The 17,676-nt window shown below is 33.9% G+C and overlaps 3 protein-coding genes across 4 annotated transcripts; 2 read left to right on the forward strand and 1 right to left on the reverse strand.

The window, feature by feature from the left end:
• The first annotated feature begins 4,791 nt into the window (after positions 1 to 4,791).
• On the forward strand, positions 4,792 to 8,837 carry LOC140874594 (probable copper-transporting ATPase HMA5). The gene is made up of 6 exons (XM_073277908.1): positions 4,792 to 5,242; positions 5,522 to 6,913; positions 7,011 to 7,265; positions 7,396 to 7,518; positions 7,631 to 8,110; positions 8,339 to 8,837. Exons 1-6 carry the CDS (start codon positions 4,943 to 4,945, stop codon positions 8,753 to 8,755), a joined length of 2,967 nt encoding a protein of 988 aa, XP_073134009.1. The 5' UTR covers positions 4,792 to 4,942; the 3' UTR covers positions 8,756 to 8,837.
• Positions 8,838 to 10,034: 1,197 nt separating this feature from the next.
• Positions 10,035 to 13,379, reverse strand: LOC140875151 (glutathione S-transferase T1-like). Its single transcript, XM_073278714.1, has 7 exons — positions 13,231 to 13,379; positions 13,017 to 13,090; positions 12,860 to 12,920; positions 12,009 to 12,062; positions 11,523 to 11,602; positions 10,885 to 11,090; positions 10,035 to 10,428 (listed from the first exon to the last, which is right to left on the reverse strand). The coding sequence occupies exons 1-7, from the start codon at positions 13,293 to 13,295 to the stop codon at positions 10,216 to 10,218; spliced, it is 753 nt and encodes a 250-aa protein (XP_073134815.1). The 5' UTR covers positions 13,296 to 13,379; the 3' UTR covers positions 10,035 to 10,215.
• Positions 13,380 to 15,530: 2,151 nt separating this feature from the next.
• On the forward strand, positions 15,531 to 17,323 carry LOC140875152 (probable phospholipid hydroperoxide glutathione peroxidase). Of its 2 annotated transcripts, XM_073278715.1 has the most exons (6): positions 15,531 to 15,898; positions 16,016 to 16,092; positions 16,402 to 16,463; positions 16,648 to 16,766; positions 16,855 to 17,022; positions 17,130 to 17,323. In XM_073278715.1, exons 1-6 carry the CDS (start codon positions 15,848 to 15,850, stop codon positions 17,160 to 17,162), a joined length of 510 nt encoding a protein of 169 aa, XP_073134816.1. In that variant the 5' UTR covers positions 15,531 to 15,847; the 3' UTR covers positions 17,163 to 17,323. The 2 variants fall into 2 exon arrangements, with proteins under 2 accessions (XP_073134816.1, XP_073134817.1); XM_073278716.1 differs by lacking the exon at positions 16,402 to 16,463 and having other exon boundaries at positions 15,838 to 15,898.
• Positions 17,324 to 17,676: the final 353 nt, after the last annotated feature.

Genomic DNA, 17,676 nt, shown 5'->3' on the forward strand with positions numbered 1-17,676 from the left:
CTGCATTTTCATTGATGTCAAAAACTCACTTTTGAACCTATTTAATTAAATAATCAGTGTAATATATGCAAATTATGATATATATATTTTATATTTTTTAGCCAACCTCATATTTCCTTGATTATCGAAATGGTCACACTTTTAACAGTAAAATTTTTCACCCATTGCATTGAGTTTCTTAGGACATTTTTTTGCATGACAAATACCACAAATTTTCATTTTGATTACACGGATACTATTTTTGCAGGTACTAAAAAACTACCTACTTGTAAACAGTACAAATAAATATTCAGTTACAAATACTCAAATTATTAAAAAATTCAATCATACCTCGTCGTTTTCAAATAATTGTTTTATAATCCTGAAAATATCCTTGGAATTGCTAAGTTCCTTGATAAAACTTCGGGCAGATGGAAATAACATTGTGCTGAATGAATTCTTTGGAGCACTGCTTGAGGTGATCCTAAATCCAAAGAGACATTGATTTTATGTAAATTACCAAAATAAATTTATTAGAATTTTAAACAAAATGAAGTAATATATAAGAGTAATATCGTCTCTTTCAAAATTCCAGAATTTCTTCGTATTCACCATTTATATCAATTTGGTTATATAAAATGTATTTGAAACACCTACTTCACCTTTATATCTTCTTGCACGACACATTTGATCAAGAACCACAATCACCGGCTCATCGCTAATTGTATTAAAAAACGTCATTATTTCATCTACGAAATTTTATCAAAAAATGCATGGTAACTTGTTTTACCTAATAAATTATAAATATACATGGAATATATCTACATTAAAGTTTCTTATCACCAAACAAATGTTATATTATAAATACAATTTTTCACTCTATATCTTCAATGGCAAAATCAATTAGCTTTCTAGGACATCCATTAATTTTTTTGGTTTTAGAGTTGTCTCTTGAAATCATTACGCCAATCACATCTAAAAAAAAAAACATGATGATCAATAAATACATTAATATTTAATAATAAAATGCTAACATCATTTAAACTCACGAAACTTCAAAAATTAAATATACCAAAAATTTATTTTCATCGATGATTTTTGTGCTAGTCAAATCTTTGAAGTTTTTGAATTCAAATATATTTGACGAAAAATTATGATCTCCTATTTCACACACATTTTTTTTTGTTGATGAGATTAATTTTATATATATTCAAGGTGGTTTTTATTTTCATTTTAGCAATACGATTTTGGCGGAATTTTGCCAAAAATGGCAAAAATTCTGTTATTATTATTATTATATATATATATATATATATATATATATATATATATATACTAAATATTGGTGTGAGCCGCAAGCATTTATTTATTTTCTTCTTAATAATTCTTATTTCACAAGATAGAAAAGTGATAATGTAACATCCGGTATTTTAAATACGTAAATCCGCATGCATAATTAGGGTATTTAATTATTTAAAATTTTAGATTTATGGGTTAAATAATTATGTGAATTATTTGTGCATGATTTAATTTATTTTTAAGCATTTAACCCATAATTAGCGATTTTTATGATTTTTAGTATTTAATTGTTTTTGATCGCGTAGACGGGACCGTGGACGGACGAGATGACAACTTACTATCCAAATTATTTTATGAGTCTTTTTAGAGCCCAAAAATATTATTTTGAGTTTTATTACCTCAAAAATTTTAGTATTTAATTTTATATAATTTTAGGAGTCCATTTTTATCCAAATTAAGCCATTTTAATGACTTTTAATTATTTTTAAAATTTCCTTAAATTGTAATTTCGGGATTTTAAATTGGGTTATCAGATTTTAACTTTTATTTGAAAGTTTAAGTTGTATATTTTTATATTTAAAACCTTTTATCTATATTTAATTAACCTATATTTCAATTAAAACAAAAACAAAACCTAATCTACCCAAACCCCACGTTATTTTCCATCAGCCGCCACCCCACCCCATATCCATCATCTTCTTCCTCGAACCACAGCCAAGGAGGTTCCATAGCCGAATTTCTTCGAAGTTTCAAGGTTGCTCGTCGTCCCGTCGTCCCGGAATCGTTTTACACGTTGCTTTCTCTTCAACTTCGGTGCAAGGCATGATTTTTCTTTCCTATTTTCGTACCTATCAGATATTAAAGTGTGTGCATGGTGTAGGCATCGAAATTTCAAAGTTTTTCAGAAAAAATTTTGAACTAGGTTGGAGACGCACGGTTTTTTTGATGTTTCATGGTTCATGTTCATATTTTTCCTCCATGGTTGCGCCTAGGCTGCTGGTCTAGGTTCAGAGGGAGTGTGGGGGTTGCCTGGACTCGAATGGCTCGAGTGGTTCGAGCCAAACGAGCCCAAGAAACCACAGTGGTTCGATCGGGCTCCTTGTGGTTGCAGATTAGGGTTCTGTGGAAGTGGCTTCGGGTTCGGTGCTTGGAGCAGCATGGGGTCAGGGCTAGGGTCAGGTTTGGACCGCCCAGACGTGGGCTACGTCTGGGCGGTGGCGCTCCGGCCAGGGGTGGCCGGAGCTGGCCGGCAGCAGGCCATGAAGGCCTGCTGCTCACGGCCGAGGGGAGGTCGGGTGGGGGGGATCGGGTTAGAGGGTTTTGAGGGATCCGGGTCGGGTTCAATAAGTAATGGGTCAAGTCTAGTGGGTCCGGGTCTGGGTTAAGTTAGTCGGGCTCGGGTATTTTATTTTTAAGTTAATTATTAATTAAGTTTAGGTGTTTAATGGGCCTAATTAAATCATAAAAATTTAATTGGGTTTCATTTAATTATTTTGGGTTGAACTTAATTATTTGGGTTTAATTAATTTAATTAAGTGAGCCCACTAATTTTTATGGGCTTTAAGGCCCATGAAAGTTATTGAGCCAGTCTTTGGGCTTTTGGGCCCATTGGGCCAGAATTGGTTGTTAATGGGCTTGAATTATTTAATTGGGCTTAGAATTATTTAATTGGGCTTAAGTATGTTAATGGGCCAGTCTCAGTGTTAATGAGCCAGATTTAAGTAATTGGGCTTGAGTATTAGGGCCAGCAGTCCAGTGCAACCCATGAGAAATTTCATGTGTCCTGAATATATATTTAATTATTTTTTTTATGCATGGAAGTTATTTTAATATTTATATGTTAGTATGAAATTAAATTAAATATATATGAAGGACACACATTTTATTTAAGTACATGCATTCATGAAATAATTTTATGTATGATTAAATATTTAAGGTTGAGCAATAAGAAAATATTTTATGTTGGAAGTTGAAGTAGTGTGACAATTTGAGATTTGAGGGGGATTCGTCCCCATATGTGAACTATTGAAGGGCAGTTTACTGCCAATTTAAGAGGTGATTCGTCACCGCCACGTACGTTGGTTTTCACGCTGATCAGTATTTAATGTATGATTTAAGGTTACACTACGGATACAACCATGCGATGTTAGAAAATAATTTGCTCAACAATATTTATGTATTAGGTTATTCAAGTTAATTTAAGTTATGATATGTTATGATATTTTTAAGCATGCTCATTCTTGTATATGTTATGTATTAGTATTAAATTGATTTAAATTATTTTAAACCCTTGTTATGTTAGCATGTTGGACCTCTAAGCTCACTACACTGGTATGGTGGAGGTGAGTACGTAGAGGAGGATGTAGCTCCTACCGGTGACGAGGACATATGAGCGGACATGCAGTGACCCCGTGACCGTGATAGATGTCTGAGTCGTTATGCATGTTTTGAATATTTTTAGTATGTTACATTTTTAAGTATTTTTCAGTGGTTGGGTTTTGGAATGTTATTTTTAAATATTTTTAGTGCATGCAGTTTTTAATTATTTTCTCACGACAGTATTTTAATTAAATGTAGACTCAGATATTTATTTTATTAAAGAATGCATTTTTATTTAAGTTATTTATTTATTTATTTATTTTTAAATCTTTTTATTCCGTGCATATATGTATGGGCATATATGTACATATTTTATTTAGTAAGTATAAAAAAAAAAATTTCCGCATATTTATTTATTAATTATAGAGTTAGGGTCGTTTCAGATAATATTTGAGTGATTTTGATGTTTTTTTTAAAAAAAATATGAATTCATCAAGTTTTCTTCAAGGTAATTGTTTTTTTCCCCTCGTTTTTTATCAACAAATTTTATTTAACAATTTATCAACAAGCTGTTTCTGATTTTTTTTCAAAAAAAAAGAATTGAAGCATTTTTCAATTATTGATTTATCAGTACTTGACTGTTATTATATATATACCCGACTTCTCTCTTTTTTCAAAACAAAATATGAATGAAACAATTAAAAACTATATATATCATATTTTGTTTTGAAAAAAGAGAGAAGTCAGGTACTGATACCGAATACTTAATTTTATTCGGGTGCCCAACCAAGTATATTAGGTTATGATCGCTAATTTTTTTCCCTAACTGATATGTCGAATCTAGTGTTAAAACAATGAAATTCGTATATGCATCGTGGCTAAACTTTTGAACTCATAAAAAAAAACATATATATTGTTTTATATTTCTTTTAATTTTTTGAATTTGAAAAAGAAATTGTTTTTATTAAATCTCGAACTCGATATCTGTTCCAACAGTATGTCAAGATGGACTACAAGCCTTTGCGCCCATAAAAGTTTGATTTAAAAGAGTTGATATTTAATTCTTTGGCAATAATATGTATGAAAGAAATTCTCTAGTAGAGGGGGCAAAGTGCAATTAACAGTGGTGAGAAGCCTATAAAAAAGAATAAAGCTGAATCTGGTGACGCATTCTATAAATGCCGTAAAGTCCAAACTTTAACGTACGCGTTCGTAATCGTGAATGAATAAGAGCGAGATGCTCCAATTTAATCCTATATATATAATTACTCAACTGAATTATATCCAAAAACCCTCAATCGAACCAAAGGGATAACGCTTACCGATCAAGAATTAAGAGTCTTTCATGGCCTCCGACAAGTTTCTATCACTTGCATGTATAAGGAAGAAGAGCGGGGATTTGTCTCCCCATCCACACTACCCTTCGATGCCCAAGTATCCTAGAGGTGTAAATGCATCGTCAGACGTTGAAAAATCCATGCAAGGATCGGAAGCGAAGGCCCTTTTCTCAGTCACCGGAATGACGTGCTCCGCCTGCGCCGGCTCGGTGGAGAAGGCCGTCAAACGCCTTCCCGGAATCAAGGAGGCGGCGGTTGATGTCTTGAACAACCGGGCCCAAGTCATGTTTTACCCTCTTTTTGTAAATGTGAGTGATGTTTTGAATGTCGTTTTTCTTGAATTTCTTTTTTACCATCATTTTGTGACTGTTTGTTTGCAGAGAATAGGAATAATTTTATGGGGTCCGGGTATTCTTCTTTAAGTTGATAAAAAAAAAAGTCTTTTTATAGTTGTGAATCTATGAATGATGTTTCAATTCTGTTGTTATAAAAAGTTGGATTGCAAAATTTATTAATTTTTAATCATGATGGATACTGTGAGTATTGTGGAATCAATAACCATCAAATTCAAATGTCGCAACGTCCAGGAGGAAACCATCCGTGAGGCAATCGAAGATGTGGGATTTGAAGCCATGTTGATTATTGAGGAGATCAATGAGAAATCTTCTCAAGTATGCCGTATTTGGATCAAAGGGATGTCATGCACTTCTTGTTCCACCACTGTGGAATCCGGTTTGCAAGCTTTGCCTGGTGTACTGAGAGCACAAGTTGCATTAGCAACTGAAGAGGCTGAAGTCCATTATGATCCAAAGATCTTGACATACAACCAAATCTTGGAAGCAGTAGAAAGTACTGGATTCGAGGCCATGCTCATCAGCACAGGCGAAGATAGGCGCAAAATTCACCTTCTAGTTGATGGATTGTGCACAGAAAAGTCCATTAAATTGATTGGACGTTCTCTTCAAGCCCTTCCAGGGGTTCAAGATCTGAACTTTGATCCAGAGCTCAAAAAATTGTCGCTTGCATACCAACCAGATTTGACTGGACCTAGAAATTTTATTGAGATTATAGAGTCAACTGGATCAGGACGTTATAAAGCAGAGATATTTCCTGAAGGAGGCAGAAGAGAAGCTCATCGAGATGAGGAAATCAAACAATACCGCAAATCCTTTCTTTGGAGTCTGGTTTTCACGATTCCTGTCTTTTTAATGGCCATGGTTTTCATGTATATCCCTGGTATAAAGCGTGGATTGCATGCTAAGGTGGTGAACATGCTTAGCATTGGGGAAATTCTGAGATGGATACTTTCTACTCCGGTGCAGTTCATCATTGGCCGACGATTCTATATTGGCGCTTACAAAGCATTACGTAATGGCTCAGCAAATATGGATGTCTTAATTGCATTGGGCACAAATGTTGCCTATTTTTATTCCGTCTACTCGGTTTTGAGAGCTGCCGCTACTCCTAGTTTTGAGTCAACTGACTTTTTTGAAACCAGCTCAATGCTCATCTCCTTTATACTACTTGGAAAGTACTTGGAAGTTCTGGCCAAGGGAAAGACATCTGAAGCCATAGAGAAGCTCATGGACTTGGCTCCCGATACAGCAATCCTTTTAACCTTAGACAGGGACGGAAATGTGTTGAATGAGGTAGAAATAGACAGTCGATTAGTACAAAAAAATGATGTCATGAAAATCATCCCTGGATCGAAAATGCCTTGTGATGGTTATGTTATATGGGGCCAAAGCCATGTAAATGAAAGTATGGTCACTGGAGAGTCTAGGCCAGTAGCAAAGAGGAAAGGTGACATGGTCATTGGAGGGACTTTGAATGCAAACGGGGTGCTGCATATTAAGGCAACAAAGGTTGGATCGGAGAGTGCTCTTGCTCAAATCGTTCGACTTGTTGAGTCAGCGCAAATGGCGAAAGCTCCAGTCCAGAAATTTGCTGATCGTATTTCCAAATTCTTTGTTCCTTTAGTATGTATAGATATCTATTTGCTTTTATCAATTATTGCTTCAAAACTTCCAGGTGATGACGATGTTTAATAGGTTCATGCCTGTTTTCCATTCGCAGGTTATAGTACTTTCACTTGCCACTTGGCTCGCCTGGTTTTTATCTGGGGAGCTGAAGTGGTATCCTACATCATGGATTCCTTCTTCCATGGATAGTTTCCAGCTTGCACTTCAGTTTGGCATATCCGTTATGGTCATAGCATGCCCTTGTGCACTTGGCCTAGCTACTCCAACTGCTGTTATGGTTGGTACTGGAGTTGGTGCTTCTCAAGGTGTTCTAATTAAAGGCGGCCAGGCATTAGAAAGCACTCATAAGGTTATAATATTCCGTTGTCATATGTTAATGTCTTAACGGCAATATAAGAAAATTAAATTCACCAAGGAAACATGGTGCAGTTTCTGGTGTAATATCTGTATTTATATAACTGGATCATTCTTGTTAATAGGTGAACTGCATAGTTTTCGACAAGACAGGAACTCTTACAGTTGGGAAGCCAGTGGTTGTCAACACTAGGCTTTTGAAAAATAGGGTCCTTCAAGAATTTTATGAACTGGTGGCTGCTGCTGAGGTATTCTCCCATTTTCGCTTCAGAATATTTTATGAAATGAGAGGTGGTTGCGAATGCTTTTCTTCCATTATGCTAAAATACACGAGTCCAATCACGAAATCTTATTCATCAGGTAAACAGTGAGCACCCATTAGGTAAAGCAATTGTTGAGTATGCCAATAAATTCAGACAGGATGAAGAGTACCCTGTTTGGCCGGAAGCCTCAGACTTCGAATCCATAACTGGCCATGGTGTGAAGGCTGTTGTGCGAAACAAACAAGTTCTTGTGGGAAACAAGAGCTTAATGGTGGATAGTAATGTCCCCATTTCACTTGATGCTGAAGAGATACTGGCAGATACTGAAGGCTTGGCACAAACTGGGATTCTCGTGGCTATCGACAAGGAGCTGGTTGGAATTCTTGCTATATCTGATCCGCTGAAGCCTGGGGCTCGTGAGGTTGTTTCCATTCTCAAGTCTATGAAAGTCAGGAGTATGGTAGTGACAGGTGATAACTGGGGAACTGCAAAGGCAATCGCCAAGGAAGTTGGTATAGATATTGTTATTGCTGAAGCCAAACCGGAGCATAAAGCCGAGAAAGTGAAGGAACTGCAGGTACAGTTTCATGTTAATTTTGCTATGATCAGCCACACACACTGATGTTACTTCTGTCAATATGAAGTATTGGATTCTTTTTCGATTTTCAGTTTGCTCCAGTAGCAATTGCATTAGTCCTTTTCCTTATTCTAATAGCTCTTACTTTGTAGTTTTTGAATGCCATCCAAGTCATTTATACATCATTTTTGTGATCTGATGAAAAAGAATCATGCATTCCACGCGCAGGCTTTAGGAAACGTCGTAGCAATGGTAGGAGATGGAATCAACGATTCACCGGCACTTGTAGCTGCAGACGTTGGGGTAGCAATTGGTGCAGGCACGGATATAGCAGTTGAGGCGGCTGACATTGTTCTCATGAAAAGCAATTTGGAAGATGTCATAACTGCCATCGACCTTTCGAGGAAAACGTTCTTCAGGATACGTCTCAACTATCTTTGGGCGTTGGGTTATAACGTCCTAGGCATCCCAATAGCTGCCGGTGTGCTTTTTCCATCGACCGGATTCAGGTTACCGCCGTGGATTGCTGGTGCAGCAATGGCAGCTTCTTCAGTTAGTGTTGTTTGTAGCTCTCTTTTGTTGAAGAATTACAAGAGGCCTAAGGTGGTGGATGCTATTGAAATCAAGGGGATAACCGTTGAGTAGTTTGTTGTATATATTGATTTGCAAAATCTCTCTTTTTTTAATATAATTTTTGTATACATTTCTAAACATTGTTTAATTTACTATTTCGTGTAAATAATTATTATAACTAATTTTGGATATTGTTCTTCGTTAATAATATTATAAGTTTGCTGTCAAAAATCTGAAGTTGAAGTTCTTGCTGGCCGATATACGACAAACCCTCATAAATTTAGCTTTTGGAGAAAATTGATGACTAATAAGTATTTCTATCGATGATTCGAAAAGTAATCGTATGCCATGACATTTGTGGGCTCATGACATCAATATCGCGTAGTGCGACTTTTTCAACTTTGAATATTCGAGAAATGATTCCCACTGCTACAAGTACTTTTTAATTGGAATCTTTTAGTCTTCTAATTTGCGTTTTATTTTTTTTTAATTTTCGACGAGATAGTCGTTCATAATTTTGGTCTATTAATCTACATTGTTCAGTTTTAGATCTTTTTTCACCTGATTGTTGACGTAGAATTAAACATCTTAACAATGTTATGTCTTATAAACAATTTTCTGATGTCACATCATCGATTTCCGAAATCACATCAATATTATGGTGAATTAGGATTAAAATTATAAAATTAGTGTACTAAAATCGTTAATTGTGATTTACAATTTTAAAAAAAAAATTACGAATTACATGACAAAAAAAATATTTTTTTTTGAAGTTGATATCTAACATGGTCCTTCACAACACTTGTCCTAATTGCACCTTTTTTAACATGCTTTGAATGTCACTAAAATCCATTACCTTGTTTTTTGTTTTTGTTCTAAAATCATTATCTGAGATGTGGCCACATATTCCATCAACTTGATATATATGTTCATATCAGCAGAGGAAGGGATAAATTTATTACGTCTTCATGACTTCAACAATTGTTCTATCCTATCGTGTCAGGAAAAGGAGACTGGTTTTGGTGCACAAAAATTTTTATGAAACGGGATCACGAATCACTTTTGTAAGATCAGTTGATCTATCTCATCTCACAAAAGATCTACTTTTTGGAAAATTGCAAGTTCGATACCTTTATATTTCTTTTTAAAATTTTTTCTCAAACACTGAAATAAAACTATATTTCTTTCGTATTTAAATTTGTATCGTTTCAGTTTCACTATCTTAACTAATATTCGTTGACATTATATCCTAATAATCGTATTGAGTAATAATTATTTTTGACCAACTGAAAATATACACTACTAGACTGGCCTCAGATAATAAACAAAGAGGAGCAATTAAGATGGAGAAAACCTTATTCATTTTATCATATAACAGCTCAAATTTCTGATGAAGTTTGCAGAAATGTTTATTGAATTGTTCATACAACAGAACAATAAGCATATTACATTTTGATCTCAGATTCGAAGTTAAAGCCATGCCAAGGATCAACTATAAAAATATTTCAGCGATTCTTTTTGTATCAGTCAATTTAGATCTTTGAATGTAACGATGTTTTCTTTGAAGACTCCAGCTTGTTTTCTGCTTCATCAGACAGCTTTCTCCTTAGCTTCTCTTTCACTTTGAAAAGGACTGAATGTACTTCATTAAAGTGAGGTGCCGTTGCATTCTTCGTGTCATCGATCCATTTCAACACTCTTGTATGGGGGCCTAATATTCGGTCATGATCCTTCTCGGCTACAACCTATACCCAGAAGCAAGGCAACTGAGAGGAAAGAAGGATAAATATGGGACCTTGTCACTTCAGAGGTTTCTTCAACGCTCAAGCACATACGTTTACAACATATTCGCCCGATTCACCAATGATTCTAACATGACGTGTCTACTTATGTGTAAAAAACAATATCTGTAAAGTGTACACCAAATTCTGGTATATCTTAAAATAAAAGAAAAACATAAATTTTCCATATACCAAATTTTGGTATATCAGAGGACAGGCAATTCAGTATTTTCCATATGCCTTTGGGACAATCTAGCATAAAAAAATCGTAATAATAATGTTGAATGAATGGATACGTATAAATGCGTCTGACGAGTAATTGAAGATATAATAAAGTATGGATACGGTTGCTATATTTCTAATTCATCAACTTGTTAATTGAGTCTCGAAAAAAGAGCAAGGAAATAAAAGTCTTTATACCTCAAGCTGCATGATCTCACACACCAAACTAAGATCTGCTATGGAAGGTTGGGAACTTCCAAGCAGAAAGCGTCCATTTCCCTTCAGCCAAACAGACTCGATCTTAGCAAGAGAGGCTGAAAGAAGTTTCTCTGCTTCTGCTGCTGCATTTGGGTTCAAAGGCAGCCCAAGCTCAGGTGCAAGCGTGGAATTGAGCACATAGGTAACTGCAAATGCAAAAATTTGTAAGCATACATACATGTGTTTGTGTGCAAGTTCAAGGAGAATGAATTATTAAGTCTTTGTTTCCTTTGTTGAAATATTCTTATTTCTTGGAAGAACCCATAGCTATATATCCATGGATACATGCAAGGAAAATGAAATATAAAAATTTAATTTCATTTTGGCAAAAATATTCTTATATCCTTGAATAAGCTTTAGCACCTTTACATGCTTTCTCCTCAGAAAGGCATTTATTGAATCATGTAACAGCTCAAATTTAGCACTAGTTGCAGTTCATTACTTTTGAGAATTTCATGACCACCATTTAATTGTATTAAAGAATAAAAATATAAAAGCATAACAATTTATGACTCCAAATAATCTGACACCCTAAGTTGAATCATAAATTGATGAGAAAGGATTAGAGATAAAAACACCTGCACCACGACGTAGATTCGAGTGATGCCAATCCAACACCGAATGAATTTTGGCTCTTTTGAAAATATCAGCAGGATACCTACAAGGATAAAGAGTAATGTTGCAGAATATTATACACAAGCAATCAACATGCTTTGTGTGTGCTTAAAAAGATTAAACAAAATATTTTTGTGTCAGTTTATTAACTCTTAATTAAATTAATTTGAAAAATAAAAATAAAATTTATGCACTAAACGTGTATGTAAAAGAAATAATAAACATTATCCATTCTGATAATAAGCACACGATCAATTGGATCTTACGTTACTCGTGTTTTAGGGGGACAAAAAAGAGTTAAACTTGATTGGTGAAGTGCAGAAGAATATAGAACCCATCAAACTATCATTTTATCTGTTTGTTTAATTCTAGTGCAACAGGCAGCACTTTATTTGCAACAAAACAAATTTCATAGACATCAGTAACAAACTTAAATCAAATGGACTCACCAATGGTCAGCAACTCCAGGAAATACAGAAGCTAAATATATCATGATTGCGTGGCTGCAAAACATTCCAAAAAGGTAGAATAAGTTGTAGACACGGAGTATCCAATAAATTTTATTTGGCAAGGGAAACGTACACTTCATGAACCATAATCCAAGTAAAATGAGATATGTGATAGGGCTTTGTTCAAGTTCAATCTAAATAAATGTGCATTCTAAATTTTATGAACTTCAAACAAAACATGGTGTTAATTTTGCATCATCGGATAAAATATGTCAGTATACTGATGCGAATCTCTCGCCCTTTGTCCCTGACTAGTTGATCGACCATTTTGAATGACAATTCATTGAAAAACCATCAAAGTTGATATCTTTATCTTTCAGGTTATCAGTGAGGCTCTAAACTTTATGCTTAACCACTTTCTATTGACGTGCATGCCCAAGTTTATTTTTGCTTCAAAAATCATAATATACATACATCGAGCATAGAAACAATTGCACCTATGTGTCGATGGTAAGCGAACCAGGTCTCACAAAATTCCCAGTCAATGATGCTCAACCTTCCTAAAATGAACCTACCAAGTCCTACGAAGACAGAGCAACCAGAAAAAGAAATTGCACCATTAATCATAGTAATTGGCTAAGCTAATGCACTAACAAACACTTTGCAAACACCTGTTTTTTGTTGGTGGAACAGAACTGGTTAATAATCAAGCTCCAATTCAAATCGTGAAAAGTGAAAACATAAAATTTTAATTAGATTTTTTTAACACATCCTGGTCAACTATCAGAAATTTAAATATAATCACTTGATCTCAGAACAAAATAAAATTAATATCCAGAAATCGAGGGTACCTCTCGAAAAGCTTGAACCTTCCATCGACTATTGCAGGTACTTGTTTCATGGGATTTATTTCTGCCACAAAATAATCAAGAGAAAACATAATTGCAGAAAAGGTTACTTATCCAAACCAGTGCAAGTAGAAGAGGTGAAGCAAAAAACTACAAAAACCTCTAAATTCAGGAGTTAAATGCTGGCGTTTAGAAATGTCCGTCTTCACCTCTTCAAAATCAATCCCATTTAATCTTGAAAAAATCCCATATCAGTATCATGTTCTAAATGAATCATATAGCTTCCAAAAAAAACCCCAAATTAAAAGAACACTATATTAATTTAAAAGAGCATAAAAAAATCGCTGGAACTAAAAATAGTAAAAGAAAATTACTTGCAGAAAATAATCACCGCTCGTGAAGGTTGGGACATTCGATCTGCAAACACTTTTAGTCTCATTTTGCAGCCTCGAGAATGGCCGAGTCGACGAGGAAGATGACTATTTTCTTTTGATTTTGTGAAGGATTTTTCATTTATTTTTTTTTTTTTTCAAGTTTTTGTCTTAGCAGTTAGCCAATCATAACATACTCGAGTCGATATTATATATTTTTTGTTAAAAAAAAAACCAAAAAAAAAACTAAAAAAAAAAATTGTACACGCCTTAATTAATTTATTTATTTACTTTTAGCGAAAATGGTTTCAATGTATTTTGATTTTGAACAAATTAAGGTTAATCTATAATACCATCATTCACTATTTAATGAAGGCGTGTTTTAACAAACGTAAAATTTTTAATAATATTATAAATTTTTTGTGCTTTATATCATTATATAAAATATAGATCGTTAAAAAATGTTCGCTTTTTTTGGAAAACTGTATGTTTACTTTTTTAATTTTATCAAATTTCAATTTTCCTCTTATATGTATATATTTTTATTTTTGGCACTTTTAGTTCTTTTAAATAGACAATAGATATTACACATCATCACTTTATCTGTTCCATGTTTGCACCAAATGAGAAAAAATGATTAAGATTGCAAAAAAAACAATGATATCATACCAAAAGCCCGTTTGGTTGAAAAAACTAGATGATTTTTATTTATTATATTAAAAAACACTTTTCTTAAAATTTTTTTTGTTTAGTTACAAAAATCATTTTAAAAAAGCACTTCAACTAGTGTTTTTTTTTTCAAAAACTAAATTTATAGTTTTTTGGACTTTCGCTTATATTTTAAATTTAAATAAAAGTAATTTTTCAACATTTATTCAAACGCCATAATCGTTTTTTTAAAATAAAACCGCTCATATTTAAATATTTTTTTAAAGTTACAAGTTTATGCATCCAAACTGAATCTAAAAGTGAACAATATAAAATATCAAAACTCAATAACATAAGCATATAAAACAAAAAAAATTTCCCGTACAAGTGATAAAACTAATTTTAACGGAATTGACTACTATCCGATTTGGAATGGATTTTTGTTTTCATTGGTTTTGCCAATGTTTATATTTTTTCAAACTTATTTTAGACGGTTCAAGCAGTAACTCAGCTGAAAAAAGATATTAGTCCAAATGATGTTTTAGCTTTAAAAATTCGAGTTTTTATATCGTTGCTTCATATGCGAAGATCATCAAATGCAATGGCTCATTGTCTTGCTCGACATGCACTCTCATCGTCTTTAAACTTTGAATGATTTAATGGTGTTTTACCTTGTTGGTTGTCTAATATTATTGTAACTGATTTGAGTTCTGCTGAATGAATGGTTTGTTATCTTAAAAAAATAAAATAAAATAAAATAACCACAACACTCTTGATAGTACAAAGCAGAACATCTCGGTTCATATATTTGGCTCTCCAACAAGGAAAACATAGTAATAGTCTCCAGCGGAGGAGGAACTTGAATCGAGCTCTCCAACACTTGATCAAACGACTTTTACTTAGTGCTCTAAATTGTGTTAAAGTTTACTCAGACAAGCCATGTTTATACAAATTATTAAAAATTAAACACACTAAACAATGAACAAAATAAAATAAATAATTGATAAAATACATGATTCATTTATTTTTAATTAAAAAATCATCAAAATATTGTTTTAATTATTCATCATGCTCAGATACAATTTATTTTCTCTTTTTTCTTTCTTTAATAGATGAATTGATGTTTTATCATTTATTAATAGTATTTTATTTATACGTGTTGTTTCGTGCATTTAATTTTTAATAATTTGCGTAAACAAAATTTGTTTGAGCAAAATGTAACACGATTTAGAACACCAATCACAAACGAGAGTTATTTAAATAAGGTACGTAACTTATACGCTGCTCGGTTCATACTTCCATTATTGATTTATAATGAATGAAGGCCAAACCAAATACAAACTGCTTCTTAAATAAACTAGAAAGTAGGCAGAAAAGTTAGACCATCAACAATCACCTAATAAATAAGGATAATTCTACGTGTACACATTCTTACACGTTGTGTTACACATGAGACTTAAAATTACATGATTATCTTACATGCATTTTTGAAAGATTTTTTCCAAATAAAGTGCAAGGATAATTATGTAATTTTAAATCTCATGTGTAATCCAACGTGTAAGATTCTGTGTACACGTAGTATTACCCAATAAATAAATCCAAAAGAAAAAGGTTTGAACAGAGACTGGGATTCATCTAGAACATCGGAAACACCTTCAATGCTTCCACACCCAGGACGACTATTGGGCACCGTGATGCCACGTGGCGTGCGTAGGCTCCGCCACGTATTCACCAAGCATCTTCCCTTTGCTGCCATTGCATGCACAAGGAGACAGTTTGCGAGTCATTAAATTCGCCAAAAACTATGCACTTTCCCTATATTTAGTCTCTTCTTGGAGGCTTTTGAATTCTTGCCAACCCTAATCTCATCGACCCCCCCAAAGTTCTTTCCTTCAATTCTGAAGCCTGCCCATTTCGATTCACAGGAAAGTTACTGTTTTTTTTTTTCTGGGCTTTGGAACAGATCGTAGCGATGGCCAGCCAATCAAGCGCGCCTCAGTCGATCCATGATTTCACCGTCAAGGTACTTGCTTCTTGGTTTTCAGCTCTCTGGAGTTTTTCAATGCCCAAAAAACATATCTTTTTGATATTTGCAGACTGGTGGTTTTTTTTTTTATTGATTGAAAGTTGATGGTTTCAGGATGGTAAAGGGGATGATGTTAATTTGGGTATTTACAAGGGAAAGGTGCTGCTCATTGTTAATGTTGCTTCACAATGGTATTTTTTTTACTTTGGTTTCTCTATGCAACTTATTTGCCTTTAAAAACTTCACAATTATGCGTAGAACTTCACATCTATCATTTAATTAGCCTTGTAAAAATTAAGATATTAAATGTTAGCTTTACAGCGAAATTCTAAGCTCTAATTGCAGCTTATTTTTTCTTACCGTAATTATGCTGACTACATTTGGATGATGCATCATTTTTAATGAAAAAAGTCAACCATGTCAATTGTCACCTAAAAAAAATGAACGGCAAATAATTATACTATGAGTTGGTGTAGATTTTGATTTTGATTTTGATGTAGTGGCCTAACCAATACAAACTACACCGAGTTGACGAAGGTTTATGACAAATACAAGGATCAAGGTTTGTTTTGGTTTTATTTGCACGATCTTTGATATTAGTCTGCTGGATATTTATTTTTGTAGTTTTATTTCTATGGAACACATCAAAATCGGTTTTCTTAATTTGCTCATGGAGAATCTTGCAGTCTTCAGAGGCGTTCATCGGTTTTTATTGATCATCAAGAAATTGTAAACATAATTCTCAGGTTTGGAGATACTGGCATTTCCCTGCAATCAGTTTGGCTCGCAGGAGCCTGGCACCAATGAACAAATTCAGGAGTTTGCTTGTACTCGCTTCAAGGCCGAGTATCCCATTTTCGACAAGGTATAATATAGAAACATGAGATCGCCTCACTGCGATAAAGATTTTTCCAGAAACCTCGAATTTAATCATGTTATGTTATTGACTTCAGATCGAGGTAAATGGCTCCAATGCTGCTCCCATATACAAGTACATGAAGTCTGTCAAAGGTGGCCTTTTTGGAGACGGTATCAAATGGAATTTCTCCAAATTCCTTATCGACAAGGAGGGTCGTGTTGTCGATCGTTACGCTCCCACCACATCTCCTTCAAGCATAGAGGTAACTACGGTCGCGCTTCTAGCCTGGTAGTTTGAACTATATAAAAACGTTATTTTATCTCAATTCGACTGCTGAAAAAATAATCGGTTTCACGTTCAATTTTGCAGAAGGATATAAAGAAGCTCTTGGAGAAGGCTTGAGCACGACCAGTTTCCATTTGTCACTCAATAGTGCGCTGTTAATTACTCATTGCATGTGTGCGAATAAGCATAAGCATATTGCTTGTGTTGAAGGAGAATTGTATTGTATCGATTTGAATTTAGCGTCTCATATATACACCATTGATCCCCTTTTCCTTTTACTTTTTAGCCCTCAAAAGATCTTTTGACGAGGATTAAGAATAGGGTACCAATATCAGTTTACCAGCATAGTTTGGTTTCCTTTCTTGATACAGCGAATTTTGCATATCTAAAAACCATTGTTCTAAAAAAAGCATCGAGTAATGAAAAGTTTTTTCACACAAAAAAAAAAAAAAGAAAAAAGAAAAAGAAGCAGCATTGTTCTTAGAAAATGGGAGTAAACCTGGATTAAACGAGATTAAAAATGTAAAACATGATAAAAACACTACTATGCGGGTAAAAGCGGGGAGAAATATCAACTTTTAATTTATCACATCATTAAACGTTTTTAATTGCGATTAAGAAGATCAATTTT

The sequence above is a fragment of the Henckelia pumila genome, chromosome 1 (genome assembly GCF_033568475.1).
Source record: "Henckelia pumila isolate YLH828 chromosome 1, ASM3356847v2, whole genome shotgun sequence".
NCBI lineage: Eukaryota > Viridiplantae > Streptophyta > Magnoliopsida > Lamiales > Gesneriaceae > Henckelia > Henckelia pumila.

Coding starts and splice junctions, on each gene's coding strand:
- LOC140874594 (XM_073277908.1), top strand. CDS start 4,943: ATGGCCTCCGACAAGTTTCTATCACTTGCATGTATAAGGAAGAAGAGC. Junction 5,243..5,521: donor TTTACCCTCTTTTTGTAAAT/GTGAGTGATGTT, acceptor CGCAACGTCCAG/GAGGAAACCATCCGTGAGGC. Junction 8,111..8,338: donor AGAAAGTGAAGGAACTGCAG/GTACAGTTTCAT, acceptor TTCCACGCGCAG/GCTTTAGGAAACGTCGTAGC.
- LOC140875151 (XM_073278714.1), bottom strand. CDS start 13,295: ATGAGACTAAAAGTGTTTGCAGATCGAATGTCCCAACCTTCACGAGCG. Junction 12,921..13,016: donor TTTAACTCCTGAATTTAGAG/GTTTTTGTAGTT, acceptor ATTTTGTGGCAG/AAATAAATCCCATGAAACAA. Junction 10,429..10,884: donor GTGAGATCATGCAGCTTGAG/GTATAAAGACTT, acceptor TTCTGGGTATAG/GTTGTAGCCGAGAAGGATCA.
- LOC140875152 (XM_073278715.1), top strand. CDS start 15,848: ATGGCCAGCCAATCAAGCGCGCCTCAGTCGATCCATGATTTCACCGTC. Junction 16,093..16,401: donor GTTAATGTTGCTTCACAATG/GTATTTTTTTTA, acceptor ATTTTGATGTAG/TGGCCTAACCAATACAAACT. Junction 16,767..16,854: donor AGTATCCCATTTTCGACAAG/GTATAATATAGA, acceptor TATTGACTTCAG/ATCGAGGTAAATGGCTCCAA.